Here is a 22,390-nt window from a genome sequence, read left to right as displayed (position 1 = left end):
AGCCCAAATAGCATACCAAACAACCACCACTCTGCTTATGTAGAGATAATAATCCACAATCGTTTTATTTAAAAAATGCATCATTACTAAACAAGCCTTGCTTTCTCTTCAGTTTCCAAAGGTCCTGAGCCCATCAGCAGAGTTGTTAGGGCTGTGGAGTCTTCCGCATCACAACATGCTCATTAGTGAGCTAGTTCCAGTCAGAAGAGACCTCAGAGGACAACAACACCAGACCAGACAACAGAGCAGCACAGCCCTAGCTTTTTGAGGTCACGGAAGTGGAAAAGGGATTTGGTCTGGGCTACCCCAGGCATTAGCCTCCAAGGCTGCAGCATGGTGTGGAGTTTCATACAGTATGCTTGGAGCATTGCAAAACAATTGCATACCACGGATGGACTGTTAACAACACAGATGAAGTATTGTTAACGCTCATTGTATCTTTCTATCCCGTTCTCTCTCTTTCTTTTTCGTTTTCTTTCTTTCATTCTCTCGCTTTCTCTGTCCCACCATCAATCTACGTCTCCCCCTCCCCCCCCCCCCCCCCCACTCCCTCTGGCACCAGAGCCCAGATCTCAGGTCATATGAGCCCCAGTAGCTGGCACCACAGTGTATTAGACCAGTCTGTCCCTTCTGGTACCCGCGGGCCTCCAGCCTTCCCTCAGGGTGACTCAGCGTGCGGTCCGAGCCAACAGGCTCATTAATTGCTGTCCTTCGGCTCCCTCAGGCCACCATTTACCCAGCTTCTCCCACAACACAGTTCACCGTCAGAACACCAAGTACCTCTTTCTCCATAATGACATTTCCTTTGGAGAGGAATTACTTTGGAATTGCATTGATAGAATTTGAGAGGAGGAAAATTGTCTATTGAGAAATAATCTCAAAGAAAGTCGGTAAAGGTAGAGAAGGATACTGGAAATAGTGTAGTGTTTGTAACCTGTTTGATCAGTACTATATTAGTAAGATCTTAAAGAAAGTCGCTAAAGGTAAATAGAAAAGAATACAACTCACAATAAGTCACAGAATCGGAAAGAAATACCACTTGTTCCTGAGATGTAGGCTATCATCAGTGTGGTGAAAAATAGAATTCCCTCACTGAGGTTGAGGGCTGGGCGAATAGAGTGAGGGTTGGACTACTCACCTCATCCAGACAGTGCTCATACTGCTCCCTCTGGCTCTCATTCTCCATGGCCAATGCTGAGTTTTCCTCCTGCACAGCGAAATAAAACACATTTAGTGATGACTGAAATCCACCGAGAGCTTGTCGTTAAAAGCAATTCATACAGTTTGTATGCATCAGATTTATTTATGAGCCATTAACCAAAACAGTAGTGAAGGAAGAGGTAAAGTAATTAAAGTAGTATATAAAGAAATACCAGGCAGTGCCTGCTAGTCAATCTAAATAAATAAAAAACAATCACAGGTGGTTATAGAACAATCAACATATAATTATCTACCCTGACTGACATACACTGAACAAAAATATAAACGCAACATGCAACAATTTCAAAGATTCTACTGAGTTACAGTTCATATAAGGCAATCAGCTAATTGAAATACATTCATTAGGCCATAATCTATGGATTTCACATGACTGGGAACACAGATATGCATCTGTTGGTCACAGATACCTTAAAAAAAAAGTATGGCCATGGATCAGAAAACCAGTCAGTACAGTATCTGTTGTGACACCACTTGCCTCATGCAGAGTGATAAATCTCCTTCGCATAGAGTTGAACAGGCTGTTGATTATGGCCTGTTGAATGTTGTCCCACTCTTCAATGGCTGTGCGAAGTGGCTGGATATTGAAGGGAACTGGAACACGCTGTCGTACACATTGATCCAGAGCATCCCAAACATGCTCAATGGTGACATGTCTGTTGAGTATGCAGGCCATGGAAGAACTGGGACATTTTACGTTGTACAAATCCTTGCAACATGGGGCCGTGCATTATCATGCTGAAACAGGAGGTGATGGCGGCGGATGAACGGCACAACAATGGGCCTCAGGATCTCATCACAGTATCTCTGTGCATTCAAATTGACATAGATAAAATGCAATTGTGCTCATTGTCCATAGCTTATGCCTGACCACACCATAATCCCACCGCCACCATGGGGCACTCTGTTCACAACATTGACATCAACAAACCGCTCACCCACACAACGCCATACACGTGGTCTGCAGCTGTGAGGCCGGTTGGACATACTGCCAAATTCTCTAAAACAAAGTTGGAGGCGGCTTATGGTAGAGAAATGAACATTCAATTCTCAGGCAACAGCTCTGGTGGACATTCCTGTAGTCAGCATGCCAATTGCATGCTCCCTCAAAACTTGAGACTTCTGTGGCATTGTGTTGTGTGACAAAACTACACATGTTAGAGTGTCCTTTTAGTGTCCCAAGCACAAGGTGCACCTGTGTAATGATCATGCTGTTTAATCAGCTTCTTGATATGCCACACCTGTCAGGTGGATGGATTATCTTGGCAAAGGAGAAATGCTCACTAACAGGCATGTAAACGAATTTGTGCACAACAAGTTAGAGAAATACGCTTTTTGTGCGTATGGAAAATTTATGGGATCTTTTATTTCAGCTCATGAAACATGGGACCAACCCTTTACATGTTGCATTTATATTTTTGTTCAGTGTAGATGTGAAATGATACTGCATATGTGGCCAATGAAAATAATGCCAAAGGCATTTTGTAGTCTCTCCAATCTTTGTTTTCATATGAAAAACTATTGATGCAACAAATCATATCCGTGTTGTGCAGCACAAGACTACACTGCCAGAGAACAAGATAACAACAAGAGAGGATTCGCCGGAGGTCGAAAAGGTCAGGTGTCAACCATAAGACCGGGGCCAACTAATAAAAACCTGCAGAAGTATCTCACAATGAAAGGTCAAGGGGATTGAAGTTATGATTCTGAACTTTAAAGGTACAAGTAAGAAGTTAGGTAGAATGGGCTAGAAGGGGCTAATGTGAATATGTCCTTGTTTTAGGTGGGGGGAGGGGGGGTGAATATTGCTTCACCTTTTAAGGGAGAGGGGCTATTGATCTCCTCTGTTTCTAGTTTGTCAAATGCAGGCGGTCCAGGCAGGCCATATTAGAAGCTGTCAACATCGCTCCGGCTAGCTCGCCTCTCTCGGCGCATGCCCTTTAGTACAAACAGGCAGCCTTTGATTAAAATCCAGGCTAAATAATTGCACCTAACATATTCCCCTGCCTTAATCGAAATGGTACAGAGCTATAACAAATGAGCAACTTTGAGATGTACACGAAAACCCCTTTACAAAAAAAATGTACTTGTATTATTACGTATTAATATTAGTAAAGTAAAAACTCCTAGTGAAGGCAAATAATTGCCCAAAGGTTGCATATAAGCATGTTTTTGAATGTTTTTATCATATTCGTTGTGTGGGTAGTAACTGGTTGAATCATCTTTCTCTATGGAACAAGGGGTCGGAGAAAGGTGAAGCGGCGTGCTATATTGACAATATTGTTGATATAGGAACTATGTGGAAAAATGTGTCTACTTCCATCAAACTGAACCTATCAGTACCTGATAAACACACATCTAAAAGCATCCATGATGAACGCTGAACATTTTCTGCTTGCACTAAAAGCATTTGAGATCCTTTCATTATAGTGCTCTTTTGCCGTCTTCTATTGCAAAACGTCATGGAGAGCATCTGACATCGCAGACATAATCTAACAATAAAAATATTATTTGAGCCTAGTTGAAAAACAATATTTTGTTCAGCCACAGTGCATAATCAAGTTTACCGTGAATGAATGCAGTGCACGGCTGCGATGCGTTATCAACAAATGCTAAACTAAATAAATGTCCCATGTCAGAAAAAAAACATTTTGATTGGGGATGAAAAGAGCAACTAAATCACATAATAAGCATGTATTCATATTTGCGCATCCTGTCAATGTATTGCTCCTACAGCCGCTCCAATTAAAGCCTAGCAACTACAACTGCTGTTGCCATAGATTTCGAAACATATCAATTATGCATGCCATTATAAGTTGCTTTTTATAGAACAGAATACATGCATGATCATCCAGATAGTTTTCGCCTGCTGAGTTCCCATGATTAGAGAAGTGGTATTCTAGAATCATGGATGTATTTTTCTTTTAAACTTCAATGGAAATGAACTAGCTAGAAAACAGAGTTATAGACAGCAGGAGTTTTCGCTTCTGGCTTACAGTAGGTTTTGAATTGGGGGTGAGGAGGGTGGAGAAGGGATGAGGGATTGTATGGAGAGGGCTAGAGCTGGCTGCACCACAGTCAGTTCTCACTCGGGCTGTAATTGAACAGGAGTTAGAGCCAGCCCTGCACTGAGACCAAAGTGCCAGCTGTCCTTCTGTGACGCCTGTACGCCAGGCCTCCTTTCCCTGGCACCCGGCTGCCAACTGTGCCAGCCAAGCTGCATGGGCACAAGGCTGGGCAATGGGCATGCACACTTGCTCAAACTGCAGACAGTTACCCAAGACCCAGTCACTTGCTTGCTCTAGTGCTCTGTCTTACTATGGAGTCTCTACAACACTGACTTGTGTGGAAAGCTAGGAGCATTGAGAGTTGAGCTGGAATGGATGAGTTAGGTACAGGTATATTATCTGTAGCGGTGACTTGTATTCCATCCTATGTCCACTCGAGATGAACCCTAACTCATTTTGTCCTTCGACCGAATGTCTAATCACTAAACGACAGCGCTTCCATTAGCGTTTTTTTGGGCCGTAAAAAAATAAAATAAATTAGAGTAGCAGCATTAAATGATCTTTCAAGCATCTGAGAAAAGAACACCCATTTTTTTTCTTCTCCGAGATGGATTTTTTCTAACGGATTCAATCTAAACTTAAAGTAAGCACCATTTCTAAAGGCATAGCATGCCCACCATGGTAATGAATGATATCAGTTGGGCTGGGCTGGTGGTGGGGAAATAGAAATGGGCGCCCTTACTTAGTGTCATCACCGTTTACACATAACAAAGGCCAGTGATGTATTGCCTCGCCGTTGTTTTAGCCGGTTCTCTTCTGGAGGAGCATCCATCATGGATGCAGCGGGACGGAAGAAAATGGCAGATAAATTTCGATAAACTCATTTAGAATGTAGCTTTTTGGGGTAATGTGGGAAGCTTCCTCCGACAAATCACGAGACAGGCCAGCCATTATTTTCTTTGACTGCGGGGAAGACAACTTATACAGTGATAGAGGAGCTATAAAACAACAAGCAATTACACTGCATTTTGTTGTAATTAGCCTTAACTGCAATTTCTGTCAGCGTGGAGTTAGTGTCACTGTTAATAATGTCTGTAGAACGTGCCGGTTTCTTGGGTCGTCTATCTCTGGCAGCGTTTTCTCATGTCTGAGCTGTCCATAGGAGAAGACCTGGGTTCAAGTAGTATTGTCGGGCACTCCGGTAGGGGCTCTAACATACGCTCAAAGTATTTGAACATTAGCCACAGACCCTTCGTAAATGAGTAGGTGTGTCTCTGAGTGTAATTTGATTAAGTCTTAATAGACTTAGCCCCTTTAATTGCTGCGGAGATCTGAAGGCCTGGTGTGTCAGTCTAGTGGGTGTACTGTATGGTCGGAAACAATCAAAATGGATTTCTGACTCATCTGTGGCTAATGCTGAGAACAGAACACACAGTGGAACAGTGGAGGAGCGCTATGGAAATGAACAGACGGTTGTAAAGGCCCCTAGTCCGAAACCTGAGCCCTCTGTGGAGTGCTTTGCTCTTCAAACAGAAGAGCGCACAAGACTTTGATAAGACCATTATGCTCCAGACTGCAAACACGAGAAGGAGAGCCTGGTCGCGGAGGGAGAAGGGGACGAGGGAGGCGAAGAGAGGCGGAGCCATGTTTCGAACTGTACCTCGAGGGTGCGCAGACGCTCCAGAAGGAGCTTTGTTTGGTCCTGAAACTCTTCCGCTCGGCTGACGCTGCCGACGTCTGGCAGCAAAGGGTCTCCAGAAGACGGCAGTGGGCCGCCACCGCTGCTGTTCTGCTCCAGGCTGTCACGCGTCTTCTGCACCTCCTCCGAGAGTTTATCCTGATAGACAGACAAGAGGAGAGAGAGAGAGAGAGAGAGAGAGAGAGAGAGAGAGAGAGAGAGAGAGAGAGAGAGAGCAAAAGAAAAATAGAGAGAGAAAGGCAGAGAGAGGGAGAGAGGAGAGAAAGAGAGAGTGAGAAAGAAAGAAAGAAAGAAAGAAAGAAAGAAGAGAAAGACAAAGGCGAGAGAAGAAGGAGAGAAAAAGAAACAGATAGAGAACAGAGAGGAGAGAGCGAGAGGGGAAGAGAGATTTTTATTTTTTTTAACTCCAAAACATCCCCTAATCCCTAATCGCGTTTCACTTGTATTTCAAGAGAGTGGCAGTGACCTTGAGACCTCTCCATCTTGTCTGCCGATAGGGGACCCCACACCCTCCTTTCTCCCCCTTCACACCCTGCCTCAGTCTCCAGCTGTGACACTAATACACAGGCGGAAATTAAAAGCAAGAAATTAAAAGCAATAAAATGATGGGGTCCCTGATAATGGCTCACCAGGAGATTCACAGACCAGACAGCATCCTGACATTGACTAGGTAATTAGGTACTGTACAATCAACACAGGATACAGAGTACTGGTAAAGGAGGATATGTCATGTGTCGTCTGTCAATTATTCTAAGTATTTTCACACTATCCTAGAAGTCAAGGAGGGATTTTCTTTAACTCCAAAATTACCATTCAAATAAATTATATCATGCTACTTTGGTCTTAAATCAGTACACCATGTTGTTTTGTATGTGATATTGAGACATATGAAAACCATAGCATAGCCTGTTGTTAAATATAATATACTGTATTTACAACAAACTCCATTTTCCTTACAATTTAATACAAAACCCCTACCAATGGGGATTTATGATGGATTTCCTGCATCCAAAACAAAGTGATATGCCGATAATATGAAACGCTTAACCTCACTGAACTAAACTGGACATTTATCTGTATGCATTGAATGTGCTTTAAAAAAAAACAACACCACTTCTTGGGTGATATAGTTGCCATGAATCCTAAATGTAGGTACATTTCAATAGGAGAGATTGAGACACCTTTAAATACTCAGCATGCATTGCTTAGTCCGATCGAGGAGGTCACCGCCCTTTCATTTGCAACATCCATTTCACAAACCCTCTTATCTCCATCCTATTCCAAATCTGATCAAGGACCAGAGAGGGATGAAACTACAATTGAGCTGGGAGTTAGATGTCGTGTAAACCTCAACACATGCCTATAGCCAGCCAATGAGCTTTGCAATGCAAGTAAATGGATTTTCCCCCCAATTTTTCCCTTAAAATCTCACCAAAGCCTTTTGTTGTTATCGCCTGATGTACACCTGTGCACCTCTGTTACATTTTCATTCAAGCCTTCTCTTCCCCCCTTGACAGTTAATTGTCAAGTCTGATGATAGGCTTTCACGGACACAGACAGCCATGGCTGGAGACATTGATAGATGAGGTTGAGTCCTTGCTAGCGCCGCCATATACAAATGTATTCCAAATCAAGTCGTCCCTCCCTCCCGAACATAAATTGGAAATGCTGTCCTTGGCAACAACTAGCATTACGTTTTGCTTTGAACTTTAAAGGACTATTCCAATCTTGGCTGAAACATACCGGTGGTTCCCAATCTTGACTTTGTTTGATTATTTTGCAGGCACTTTGAAACCAGGGTTGTATTCATTTGGACACTCTGTAGTAAAAACTTAAGCATTTCTTATTTTCCAAGTTCAGGTCGTCCCTCCCTGTTTGAGTCAGTTTTCTTCTGTTTGGTGCATAATGAATATGCCCCATATCTCTCCCCGCAGTAATGGTACCATTAATTGAGAGCTTGTTCTTATTACCACAGCCCTGTTATGTCTGATTGCTTGCTGAACATCTGGTTACAGTAGGTACAGTCATCTTGGTAACCTAACATATGTCTCTCTCCACATGTGTATGTTTGCTGCATCCATTCACATAAGTTAGAGCAAAATCGATCCCCCCACACTGGCACACGTTAGAGCGAAATCAATCCCCTCCACTGGCACATGTTGACAGATCCTAATTCCATGTTTAATAATCCACTCAGGTTGATTCATTCTGGGGCTGCTGTTAGTCTGTATAATACCCATCATTTGAATAATCGCAGGGTATCTGGCTATGTGGAAATATGGTCCACCGCTGAGAGAGACTCTACACCGCAAAAGGCACCGTATTCCTGTTATGCCTAGTGCTAAATACTCTATGGGCCCTGGTCAAAAATTGTGCTCTGTATGAGGATAGGGGATTCAGCCATAGAGTTGTACTCCCTACGTTCACCCACAATAAATCTAGCTTAATGCATGTATTAGGCTTATTGAAATGTATACAGCCATACCTCCATTTCCCGTTATGACGCTCATTATTTATATTTTTTATTTTACTTCACCTTTATTTAACCAGGTAGGCCAGTTGAGAACAAGTTCTCATTTACAACTGAGACCTGGCCAAGATAAAGCAAAGCAGTGCGACACAAACAACACAGAGTTACACGGAGTAAACAAACGTACAGTCAATAACACAATAGAAGAATCTATAAATAGTGTGTGCAAATGTAGTAAGATTAGGGAGGTAAGGCAATAAATAGGCCATAGTGGCATAATAATTACAATTTAGCAATTAAACACTAGAATGATACAGTAGATGTGCAGAAGATGAATGTGCAAGTAGAGATACTGGGGTGCAAAGGAGCAAAAAAATAAATAACAATATGGGGATGAAGTAATTGCGTGGGCTATTTACAGATGGGCTGTGTACAGATGCAATGATCGGTAAGATTGTCTAACAGCTGATGCTTAAAGTTAGTGAGGGAGATATAAGACTCCAGCTTCAGTGATTTTTGCAATTTGTTCCAGTCATTGGCAGCAGAGAACTAGAAGAAAAGGTGGCCAAATCAGGAGTTGGCTTTGGGGATGACCAGTGAAATATACCTGCTGGAGCGCGTGCTATGGGTGGGTGCTGCTATGGTGACCAGTGAGCTGAGATAAGGCGGAGCTATACCTAGCAAAGACCTATAGATGATCTAGAGCCAGTGGGTTTGGCAACGAATATGAAGCAAGTGCCAGCCAACGAGAGCAAACAACTCGCAGTGGTGGGTAGTATATAGGGCTTTGGTGACAAAACGGATGGCACTGTGATAGACTATATCCAGTTTGCTGAGTAGAATATTGGAGGCTATTTTGTAAATGACATCCCTGAAGTCAAGGATCGGTGGGATAGTCAGTTTTGCGAGGGTATGTTTGGCAGCATGAGTGAAGGATGTTTTGTTGTGAAATAGGAAGTCGATTCTAGATTTAATTTTGGATTGGAGATGCTTAATGTGAGTCTGGAAGGAGAGCTTACAGTCTAACCAGACACCTAGGTATTTGTAGTTGTCCACATATTCTAAGTCAGAACCGTCCAGAGTAGTGATGCTAGACGGCGAGCGGGTGCAGGCAGTTAGTTTTACTTGCGTTTAAGAGCAGTTGGAGGCCACGGAAAGAGTATTATTGTATGGCATTAAAGCTCGTCTGGAAGTTTGTTAACACCGTGTCCAAAGAAGGGCCAGAAGTATACAGAATGGTGTCGTCTGCGTAGAGGTGGATCAGAGAATCACCAGCAGCAAGAGCGACATCATTGATGTATACAGAGAAAAGAGTCGGCCCGAGAATTGAACCCTGTGGCACCCCCATAGAGACTGCCAGAGGTCCGGACAACAGGCCCTCCGATTTGACACACTGAACTCTATCAGAGTATCCTAATGCATGGCCTGTGTTACCAAGCAAAGCATTTCTCCTACACAAGCCTTTACGGTTTGGCTTTATAAAGAGCAGGAAGGAGAGCCCATTTTGGAGGAGTGCTGAGCAGTGCGGTGTTACCTTGTAGGCCTTCATGATGTCCACAGTGTCCATGGCTGTCTGCTCCAGCACCCCCTGGTTCTGCAGCAGCGTCCGCACTGTCTCTTCCATCCTGCACACACACAAACAGAGGGGGAAGAAGAAGGGGGAGATTGGTTTAGAGCCAGCAACACAAGAGAGGACGGTGGGTTTTGGATCGTACCCCAGTCCCTTCCCACTACAGTATGTGGTACACCACACGATGTGGTGCTGAATGGGTACATATGGTGCTGAGGAGGTTCAGAAGGGCATCCACTGAGGCAGAGCATTGACTGACTGCCTCTGCCTCAGTGCCTCTATGGGACTTGTGATACGGTTGTGCCTCGATTTCTGTGCCAAATAAGGATTTCTCTCAATGCAAACCAGAGACTTTTGCCCCACAGCCTACATCAATATTCTACTCCTCACCCCTGATTCCCATATGAATCACTACAATGGCATTACCTTTTGCTCTACATTCTCCCTGGCCTACACCAGGTAAAAAACACATTCAGTGAGAGTTGAACCTTTAGAGAGATTGTCTAGGATAGGGCTCCCTCCATTGACCTGGCTGAAAATAGGCCTACAAGTCAGAGTACAAAGAGATGGAGCGATGAAACCACTGTGACATTTCAGGAGAGGAATACCATTGTGGAGCAGGGGAGAGAAGGCCAGACTTTGATAAACGAAGACGAATTCCAAATCATCACACGGACAAAGCCAGAGACACAGCCAGGGACCTCGCCAGGGACCTACTGTAGCCAGGTACATAACCATGGATGGACAGATGGGTGTATCATAAGATCACTATCTTAGGAACGGCATTTCAACATTTCATAGGCAAAGAGACAGCAAAAGGACAGATAACTTGATGTTGCAGTAAACAGCATTAGGCAACCTACTTGTGTCTCACTGAATTCCCTGTCAGTGTCAGTCACCTTTAAGTGGTGACACTTCTGATCATCCTTTCAACAGTGATAGTCGACACTGTTAATTGTTCAGGCTTAACACACTCTGGAGAAGACAACTCAGCCACGTTTGTTTTGTTTGTTGTTTTGTTCTTACATCTGAGCTCAGTGAGATTTTGCCTGTTTTCCCATCGCGGTTTTCACAGTTGAACTGTTGCACGACAGCAAAGCAACGGGTTTAGCGAAGGCAATGCTGTGCTCCGCCATCGTAGTAGCCACACAATCTGGCAGGCTGAGTTGAAAGCCAGAGAAAAGCTGGCTATAATCAGGCCTAGCTAGCTGACTGACTGAGAGGCTGAGTGAGTGGTCAGGTCTATGGCAGATTGCTGTAGCCCGCCACTTAGGACACTGTCCTTAGTTGTTGTGGTCAGGGATAGTGGGTGTGGGACTGGGACATTGTAGTCAGGCCACGTCAAGGACTTTATGACTGAATGACATGCTAAATCAGATTAGTCTGGTATTGGAAGTAACCAACATGGGGTAACTGACTCATTCAGAGTTTATTTACTTAACATTAGCTGGGAAACAAATATGGCCGAGCTGAAATAAAGTGGGATTCAGTCAACCTCTTCACAAACGTTCCGGTGTGTCTACAGTATGACCAGGGTCATGAGTTTTTCCTGGTCAGATCATGTCGCAAGGAATAACTCCTGACCCTTACTTTGATTCACTAGATGAATAGGAGAGCAAAGGCATTATTTACCCAATATTTACATTGATACATGTTTTATAAAGGTTATAAATTAAAATAAAATCCTGCTTCATCAAAACAACTTTATTTCACTATTTCATTCCCTCAAAATCTTTTCTTCCCTAAAAAAAAAACGTATTCAAATCAAATTCTCCACATTCTCTGCCACATTACCAGACAGACAGAACGTGACTGTGTAGAGAGGTAGTGGTCTGACCCCGGTGACCTCCACATGGCTAAGTGACAGGATGATGGGGGCCTTTGATGTCCCTCTCCTCTGGCTGGCCTGTGTTGTGGATGAGGACTAGGGGCTGTAGGCCGGAGGTCTGGTGGCTGCGGCTAGCCAGCACCTGAAAGGGTCTCTTTGTGTGTTTTTAATAGGGGCTGATTCAGGGCAAATCACGAGAGCACATGGTGTGCCTCAAAGTCCCAACAAGCAATGCTGGACACGCCCAGGCCCATTCTGAATCTACAGCCTGACCATGAGAGATGGGCAGAACAATTCCCCTGCAGCACACACGCACTTACACACACGCACACACAAGGCTTCCAGTGCCAATTGAGGGGAATGACTTCAACATGCGTTGGATTCCCCAGACTGTTTGGTCACAGGGTCCTGTATGTGCACCATATAAGCAGAGAGAGAGCAGAGGGGGATAAAGGGACCATGGATATGGATGGAAGCCACTGCAGAGAGGTGACAATGTCTGACTTCATAATACATGCTGAGCTACAAAGTACCTGACGCCATACCGGGACTGTCAGAATGCTATTCTATGAATCAGGAATGTCCAGGACTAGTTGTAATGCTCTGCTGAACAGCTTATTCTAATAGTTAGTTAAACAGTTAACCAATAGCTACCCGGAATATCTGCACACTGTATCTTTTAACTCATCACATACCTTGCTGCTACTATCTGTCACTTTATTCCTACCTGTATATGTACAGTACATATCTACCTCACTTACCTCGTACCCCTGCACACATCGACTCGGTACTGGTACCCTGTGAATATAGCCATGTTGTCGTTATTTGTGTATTTATTCCTCGTGTTGGACTATTATTTTTCTAGTATTTCTCTTTTTTTCTCTCTACATTGTTGGGAAGGGCCCGTAAGTAAGCGTTTCACTGTTAGTCTACACCTGTTGTTTACAAAGCACGTGACAAATCCAATTTGATTCGATTTAATGCCCGGACATGTTTGTAATGCCATGACAAGTCATAACGCTGTGACAAGTCGTAACGCTGTGACACGTCGTAACGCTGTGATATGAGAGGAAGCCAAAGAAATCTTTCTCAGGTGTTTTTTCAGCTACTAGCCTACAATTTACATATGACACATCTCATCCCTCAGCACCATACATGACTAAGGGAGATGAGCTACACACACAGTGACCTGAACATAACATTTATTGTCCTCTTGAAAGGCGGGTTCAAGTTTAGCTCCCATTAATTCTAACCACATTTCTCCCTCCGATTCATCTGGGAGAGCATCCCAAATAGGACTGTCTTGGACAATTACCCCTGATAATCACATTTTGATGGTGTTCTGATTAGGAATTATAGTGTTTTCTGATGCTATTTAGAAGTATAATTTGCGAGGACAGGGGAGGGAGATCCACGATGTTGTTTTGAGTGCATAATGCTTTTAAAAATTGTTTTATGGTTTATATGTAATCAAATAGAGTGAGAAGGGTTTAAAAGATCCTGAGTGTTTACTTCATTTATCTCTTGTAACAAACTTGGATTAAGATCCTAACTGTGATCCATTGACAATTTCAAAACATCCTCAAGTGGCACATGCGTTGTATATTAAGTGTGAATATGATATCACTTCGATTCAATCTACATAGGCCAGAGTCTATGATTTTTTTCTCCCTAACAACTTCAGCCATTAACTTTGTCTATGATACTAAACGCATTAACATTGCCATTTAAAATCTGTTGGAAATGTCCTATTTTTGTGTGAAACACTTCAATCTTTTCGCTATCAACTCTACTTAATGTCATCCCAACCCACTAGAGCTGATAACAATCAAAGTGAAAAAAAGCTGTGAAAGATAGCTTTGATTCTACACAAAAAAACATAAATCTGTGTCCAAACAGATTTTACTTAATGTGGTTACAATCTCAGTGGTTGTACATGACCTTCTACTGAGGACCTCGCTGGAGAAAACGAGGGAGGAAGGGAAGGATGGAGGGATGGATTAAAGAAAGCAAAGTCTGACTCATTTGACCCCCAGACTGCGCCAGCTGAATTTCAAACACGTCGGCAACAGCCAGGAAGTACAATTAAGTCTCCAATCAATCTCCAGCCCTAGGTATAAGTAACGCACACACACACGCGCGCCCCCCCACACACACATCACTTCAAGTAAATCCAATGGGGTGAAGGAAGCCAGATGTCTGAATGAGCTGAATGAGGTGTGTTTGACAAGTCATCAGAACATGCAAACCATTGATGGACCAAACTGGCCTGTTAGAGGTAGAACATCCTGTGTGGCGGTCTCCCCTGCGTCCTGTGTCTCACATTACTCATGTCTCAGCCACTTTCAGATGGCCCGAACATTGACACACAGATTTGCAGCTTCCTGCCATTAAAGCCATGAAAACGTTCACCACCGTCCAGACTTCAAATGGGACGCCATTTTTATCACCCGTCAATAAAAACTATCAAGCGCTATTCCAGTTGTAGAACGGATACTAGTGAAATTAAATGAGTTCTCAGAGGTACCTCTAACAATGCTCATGCACAACCAAGGATTTAGCAAAAGAACGACACACACACACACACACACACACACACACACACACACACACACACACATACAGATCACTCACACTGATCACTCACACTGATCAGATTGCCTCAGTCCGACTTACCCCATGTTGCTGAATTTGTGTCCGTTGGGGTTCTTACAAACATCCTTTCTCCTAAACAATGCCACAAACACCGTGCACACTTCCCTAAGCTCCATGGGGACAAGCAGAAGGACCAACCAGCCAGCCTGCTCTCAGCACTCAGTGTCACCGGATGACCTAGACACAGATCAAAATGTGGGTCCGCTAAAATAGGCCAGACAAGAATCATACAAGCCTGAGTGCTTTTCCCATCGAACAGACACTGCCAGCATGTTTGGTTGGTCGTTCGTTAGCTGGTCGCTGGTTAGGAATCATGAACCACACACAACCCGCAGGCCAGTCTCAACCAGTCTCTCTTTCTATGAGGTGGGTTATTATCCAATCCCTATGCTGTCCCAGTCAGGACCATGGTCTGGTAAGGGAAGGAAGGGAGAAGTAAAGGGGGAGGGAAACCCTTTCCCATATGTCCCATGTTAAGCCTGAGCCAGAGGAGGACAGCCCCTGCTGTGTCGACGCTAGGCTGCGGCTAGGCTACGACCAGGGATCAGGTCTGTGGCCACAGGGGGGAAGCCAGGATAGGGATCACTCAGCCTGGGATGAGTGTGAGGGATGGATGGGTGGAGGGGGGTGGATGGATGGACAGCAGACATGTGGAGCTTTATTAGCTGCCAGGGATTAGGGAGGCTGAGTTGAAACCAGCACTTTCTATTGCTATGTAAGTCACTGCTGTGTCGTCATGTTAATACTGTGCACAAGCAATAATCCCACAAATTGACAGACAAACAGACAGACAAAGACAAACGGACGTATTTCTCAGGACACATATTACCATGATAGAGAAAGAGTGAGACCGTTGGATTGATCTATCTGGCTACTGCAGCCTCCGGGCTCATTGGGAAAAGCCCTGGTCCAAACTCTCACTCCATCAACACGGTATTAGGAGGGGAGGGGTCACCATGACTTGATGGATAAATATTATCACCTTATTTTCACCTGGCAGCAGCTCCTGGAAAACTCCCCCAAACTATTCGACTCAGCATTGCAAAGTTCAATTTTTCTGGTTGAACACTCTTTTTCTCATTCCCACTAAATCTCCTCCTCCTCTATAAATGCATGTAATTGCCCGGCAGGCCGATAGATTAAGCTAAGCCACTTCTTTATCCTCTTTCAAACTTTGGTGTTGTGTTTTTTCGACCAGAATGGGTCATTGTAGTGGAGACTCTCCTGGCCTCTATCCTCTCCTCCTACCTTAGAGGGCACTGAGCAACCTGGACCCCTAATAAAGCCCTCACCTCTGCACTCGTTCTCTGACCAAGCGATACATATCCAGTTTGGGGGGTGGGGGGGTGGGGGGGGGGGGTTCATCGTTCCCCTTTAGCACAGGGGAAGCATTACAAATTCCTTAAATCCTAGGACCCCTGGCTCTTTCAAGTCACCTTTGACCCCTGACAATGAGACATGCATGACGGGGAGGCAGGGGGACACCAAAGGGATGAGTGAGACAGTCAGAGGCCAGGCAGGCCAAGGCAGTCATGTCACTGTTTTACAGCCTCCCATTCTTCTGAGAGAGATAACAACAACCTCCAGGATGCTTCCACCATTTTCATTTCATTTGAGTGAAGTACCGTGTCACATAGGGTACAAGTCTCACAAACATGCGACCAAAAAGTCACTGCATGGACATATGGATAAGACTCGAGTTAATTCCTCTTGAAAACACAATTCTCTCTTTTCCCTCCTTTAGTTGAGGTTGGAGTTCGAGCAAATCCATTAAGTTTTTTCCACGTGTACATCTCTGGCCATAGGAAGCAGTTAGCAGTGAGCTGGGAGCCAAGGGGCTCCCAGCAGAGGCCTCTAGCCCCCTGAGGCTCCCGGAGGATCTGCGGTAGGGTTATGTGCGTGTGTGTGTGTGCGTGACTGCGTATGTGCGTGTGAAGGGTAGCATGTGTGGCCCACATGCAGCACAGAACATCACTGACGGGCCCCAGAGGAGACACTTAGGGAGGATGACAGGATGAATCGTATTACTCCACAGCACAGCCAGGAGTACAGCTGTCCCGCAACTGCGTCACTTTGGCCAGGTTTTGGAGCGGACACCATGTTAACATTCTCGACATTTTGACGAGGTAACAACAGGAGAGCGCCTCTGAAAATCCCCTATGAAATGACCCGCTGTAAACAATCAAAACAGAGCAGCGAATTTAACCAATGTTTTTATTGATCAGCATTCGGGATAACGTTATCCAAGTCGGTACTGTGGACATCTTGATAGGTTTTGAAAAGGATCCAAAATAAACAGGACAAAGCGGAAGCGTCCATTAACACTTTAGCAATGGCTATAGAGGAGAAAGAAACTTCACTGGCTCAACCCTCGAAATAAATGACTTTAGTAGCGGCTATTAAGGCACAAGTGTTTCTATGCATTGACCATGCGGATCAGTCTACGTGCCTGATCATGTAATAACAGGTGTTCATATTACGCCATAGACAGCTCCTGCCTGCCTGCCTGCCTGCCTGCCTGCCTGCCTGCCTGCCTGTCTGTCTGTCTGCCTGCCTGCCTGCCTGCCTGCCTGCCTGCCTGCCTGCCTGCCTGCCTGCCTGCCTGCCTGCCTGCATGCCTGCCTGCGTGACTGCCACAGACGAGTGCCACCGCCACCAGATCCATACAACTTCCATAAGGTCACTGCATATTCCATGACACTGTGCCACAGGCAGTCTGCTGGTCTGCATACTACCCAGCGGCAGCCCTTTGAACAGAGGCAAGACAGGAAAGCCTTGATCATGTGTGAACCAACGGATGCCCTACTTTCACACAGGCTTGTAATCTGACCTCGTTTAGTACGCCTGTAAAATATCATCATAACCAACATGGTTAATCCGTAGCGGAAGTGAATTAGTGTATGTGTGTGTCTGTGTGCGTGTGTGTCTGTGTCTGTGTGCGTGTGTGTGTGTGTGTGTGTGTGTGTGTGTGTGTGTGTGTGTGTGTGTGTGTGTGTGTGTGTGTGTGTGTGCGCATGTCAGTGACTTAAGAGTGCAGATCAAAGTAGAGTGTGTGTATCAGGTCTTGGTTACAGACATAGATTACACAGTGCTAATAAGTATATTTTTATAAACAGTGATCTCCCCTCCAACTAACGACTCTGTCACCACTATACAGTAATGATAGACAGACTGTTTCATCTGAATAACCTCTCCAAGTTGATCAGCCTCTGAAATTAAATTCCATTTCAAAACTTCCCCTAATCCCCCTAAATAAACTCAATCATTCCAATTCCCTGACTACATTGGAACTCCTGTAACTCGGTTAATTGCGGCACAAGGGAGGGTGGGGACGGAGAAATATAAAATCAGCAACAAACAAACCCTCTAATAATGTGGGTGGTTTAAATATAGAACTGACACATATTATCAGTCTAACCATCTCCAATCCATCGCTAATGTGTCTGATGGCTGTGAGTGGAACAGCAAAGTCTGATGGCTGTGAGTGGAACAGCAAAGTCTGATGGCTGTGAGTGGAACAGCAAAGTCTGATGGCTGTGAGTGGAACAGCAAAGTCTGATGGCTGTGAGTGGAACAGCAAAGTCTGATGGCTGTGAGTGGAACTGCAAAGTCTGATGGCTGTGAGTGGAACAGCAAAGTCTGATGGCTGTGAGTGGAACTGCAAAGTCTGATGGCTGTGAGTGGAACTGCAAAGTCTGATGGCTGTGAGTGGAACAGCAAAGTCTGATGGCTGTGAGTGGAACAGCAAAGTCTGATGGCTGTGAGTGGAACAGCAAAGTCTGATGGCTGTGAGTGGAACAGCAAAGTCTGATGGCTGTGAGTGGAACTGCAAAGTCTGATGGCTGTGAGTGGAACTGCAAAGTCTGATGGCTGTGAGTGGAACTGCAAAGTCTGATGGCTGTGAGTGGAACTGCAAAGTCTGATGGCTGTGAGTGGAACATCAAAGTCTGATGGCTGTGAGTGGAACAGCAAAGTCTGATGGCTGTGAGTGGAACATCAAAGTAGCTTCAAAGAATATCAAATGAGACATTTTTTTCCTCAAGACACCACCAGATGTGCGGGGTGTGGACCAGTGCCACAAATCAACTCTGCAGCTGCTCAGACCGAGGGGCCCTGTTTGAAATGCTTCAAATGAAACACTTTGGGGCTGGTATTGGGTGTTTGATTAGCCTAAAAGGGCATTGATCTCTGAACATGAGTGCACACAGACGCAATCACCGAGCTCACTGGGAATCAGGGGAATGTGTGTGTTAGCTAGCTAGCTGTGGACGGGTGATAACTCGTTGGAACAGCTGTGGGCCAGAACGTGCTAACACGCTAACGAGGTAAGCACATGACCATGGTCTGTAGTGTTTGTATAGCCTGAGCCTATGGTCTCTCTCCTCTCCTCCCTTCCCCTCTCTCAGACCGTGGTAATAGTGGGGGCCAGCTTCAGCAGTCTGAAACCAAGCATGACTCTCCAAACAACACGTCTGGACTTGAACGTCCATCCACTCATTCCTGCCTGTTTGCGTCATCCTACTCCACAGAGTTGTAAATCTAGACCAAGAGTCATCATCTGCTGTTGTTATTAATACTCACAAGCCTGTAGTCCATATGTCTCCCATATCCTGACAAGGAACACAACTTGTGGAGACAAAACTGATTGAAAGTCAAGAAGGAGAGCATAGGTCAGTGTCTTGGAGTTAGGCCATTGATTAGCCAGCATATTATTACAGGTGGCCATGACCTTATACACAAATCATAGGCTTTAGTATGCAGGTTTAAGAGTTCTCCAGTATGCTACCGAGTATTCCAGAGTACAGTAGACAAGTGTTGAAGACAAATAGAGACAGTGAGAAGCAGAGCGAGCCTGGATCTTTCATTACCTGAAAACGGCTTCTCTCATCTTCAGGCCAAACCCTAAGTGGAAGCCTTTGATGGGGGGCCCCAGTGGCCCCCGGGTCCCCCGGTCTCTGCCTGTCCACAGGACATCCTGTCTGACTGTAGGGAGGAGGGAGGGGTGGAGGAGGGCTAGACAGCTGAGGGTGATGTGACTCAGGCTCTCCTTAAAATCCAGTCCAGTCTGGTCAACTTCTAGTAAAGTCCATACGGCCACCTTCTTTCACCTCCATCTTCCGCTACTTGTCTATGTAACTCTGCTCCTGTCCTACTAACTGGTCAAACTTCAGCCCTCGAGAAGTTGAGAGGGCTCCTGTTAGTTGGTCTCCCGTTGTCCTCTGTCCTCTCTCTACAGTGTCTGGACCCTGTGTGTGTAAATAGCCTACAGGGTGGGCTGTGTGGGCTCTAAGTCTTCTACTAATCCCTGAGTTTTAATGACGACCAATCTGGAAGCTAGCTCCCTGAGGGCTGACCCAAGTCAGGGGCCGACCATGTGACCTTCCTGCTGGGGTCTCCTCCCCTTTAATGCTCAGCTGGATAGGGGATGGGGGAGGTTGTGTGTGTGTTGGTGGGGTTCGAGTGTGTGAGTGACCAGTCCCTTAAGGAATGCAGACCTGCTGATCTGAGGACAGACATGAACACAAAGGAAAACACAAAACTGGGAACTGAGACTATGACGTCTTTTTGTGTACAAAACGGAGAAGAAAGCCAGACAACCCACTACTGAACGATTGTTTTGATCAGGTTCCTGCCCTTACATTCACCTCCCAAAAAGAAAGCACCAAGGCACATCAGGAAGCAAACACACATTCCCACTGGGGCTAGTAAGAAGCTGTGCTTCCCTGGGGTTCGTCTGGCTTCACTCTTAGGCATTCTCTGATGTGTGTGTTTTCTCTATTCCCTGATCAGAGAGAAGGAATGAGGGAGACAGCGAGGTGCTACAGATCTAACAAGGAGCTCATTAACATAACTCTCTCATATCATCACAGAACACCTTGGTCTTCCAAAACAGGAGATTGGAAAGCAACCTGGTCTCAGAGCATTTCGTCTTATTCTGTAGGTAAATCTGGGACACTCCATTTAGTATGATATATTGCGTTTCATCTGGTATGTATTAATTTGTGGATGTCCATCACCCATTTCGTATGATATGTTACGAATTACTATTCGTATTTTATATTATGAATTTGCAAAACTTACAATATATTTCCGAATTTGCAAAACAAATGATATATTACGTATTCTAACTAGGTGGCTAACTTTAGCTAGGCTAGGGGTTTGGGTTAGGAGTTAGGGTTAAGTTTAGGAGTTAGGTTTAGGGTTAAGGTTAGGGGAAGGGTTAGCTAACATGCTAAGTAGCTGCAAAGTAGCAAGTAGTTGAAAAGTTGGAAATGAGATAAAATGCTAAAGTTGTCCGTGATTAGATTCGCACTCGAAACTTTTGGTTTACTAGACGTTCACATTTGGGTTGCTAGACGTTCGCATTATACGCCTGTCCAGCCACCTCGACCAACCACCCTACTTTCGTTTTTGTCTTAAGTAACCATACCAAACATAACATATCATACTAATTTGAGTTACCCGAATTTACATTTATTATGTTACGTCTAGTCTATGAGACCAGGCTGTGGAAAGTCAAAACTAAAACAGACACTAATAACTTCACAAAAAAATGGTGTCATGTTACGTTAAGGAAGTTCGACTGAAAAAAATGGTTCTGTTACATATAGACAGACATAACATATTATAAGCACTTTAAGACAGGCCCATAAAGGCTCATAACATTTTATAAAGCATTATTCCTGCAGGCTTCAAAAGTTTTACCAAAATATTGATATGTGTTTGTGGTATTTTATCTTTATCCTATTTGGAGTGGTACTTTATAAGATGTTTCATGACTGAAAGTTAGAGGTTCTACTCTAACCTTATTTCAATGCATTATCGTCATTCAATGTGACTTCATTAAAGATACTCAAATTAATTGTTGCCTTGGGTCAAATTGATTCCAGTCTATTTAAGTCTGTTTTCACATATAGCCCTCTTTAAAAGAACCGATCTCAGTCCTCTTTAAAGTGAACCCTGGGGTAAAAAAATTGCAAAAGAACTCAGTTCTCTTTCTATTCCCACTGCTCTTGCCTTTGAATGAGGACTCAACTCTTTTGCCAATTCACTTCACCTATTTTGTGGCCTGAGTCCTCTTTGAATTCACATTGTTATGTTTAGAAAGGAACTCATTTTTTCCAACATTCACCTAATGCATTCTGGGTTTTTACAAAGTGCTGGAGAAGCCATTCCATCCGAACATGTTATCAGACAGCTAGATATACCTACTCACATTTTGGAAGCTAATAGACTGCATTTATTTCAAATATGAGGCATAATGATCAGAGATAATATTAACATGAATATATTATTGATAACAGAATAAATAGCAGAATATTAACTGCAGATTAAATAATGCTGTAATTGAAAATAGTACAGTCAATGCCCCTTTAAGAGTTAGCATTGATTCACCAAATATGTTGTTGCCCTCCTACACTATTCAAACCCCATAATCGAGTAAACAGTTTACAAGGCTCTCAGCCTTTATACCACATATTGCAAAGAAATTCTCTGAACATCGTGTCAGTATAAAACTCCACACAAATGTTGTAATGTCTGTGCATCGCTAATCAATATCTAAAAACAGCACGTTTTTTTCTGCGAACCTACACGTCATCATTATCTTTTGTGGAACCAATGTGAGGGGTTATGTCAGAGGAAGCGGTGTTGCAGTAGTCTAGTGTGTGGTGCTGGAATAATGAGAAGTGAACCTGGGGAGCTTTGTTTTTCACACTGCCCTAAAAAAGGGAACCTGCCAGGAACCGAACTGAAACCCAAACTGGTCTCAGTTCGGGTTTGCTTCAGGGGCACTTTTGAGGGGTCTGATTTCCTTCGGAGTGTTCACACTGCACACAAAAAGTTGGCAAAAATTGTCTCAAAGGGGCCAAGTGTGAAAACACCCTACGAGATTAAATGTCAACCTCCATAATTCCTGGATATTATCTATGAGGACACAGTC

The 22,390-nt window shown here is 44.3% G+C and overlaps 1 protein-coding gene across 6 annotated transcripts in view; it reads right to left on the bottom strand.

Annotated features, from left to right (window-relative positions):
- The window catches only part of LOC115196063 (nck-associated protein 5), a 167,202-nt gene that overhangs the window by 48,763 nt on the left and 96,049 nt on the right, over positions 1-22,390 (bottom strand). For all 6 annotated transcript variants that reach the window (XM_029756569.1, XM_029756573.1, XM_029756568.1 and 3 more), the window contains 3 exons: positions 9,930-10,020; positions 5,887-6,063; positions 1,139-1,207 (listed from right to left, as the gene is read on the bottom strand). In XM_029756569.1, coding sequence (XP_029612429.1) covers positions 1,139-1,207; positions 5,887-6,063; positions 9,930-10,020 — 337 coding nt within the window. The remainder of the gene's footprint in view (positions 1-1,138; positions 1,208-5,886; positions 6,064-9,929; positions 10,021-22,390) is intronic.

Source organism: Salmo trutta, chromosome 6, assembly GCF_901001165.1.
Source record: "Salmo trutta chromosome 6, fSalTru1.1, whole genome shotgun sequence".
Lineage (NCBI taxonomy): Eukaryota > Metazoa > Chordata > Actinopteri > Salmoniformes > Salmonidae > Salmo > Salmo trutta.
The sequence above is the reverse complement of the archived record's forward strand: the minus strand, read 5'-3'. Positions and strand labels throughout refer to the sequence as shown.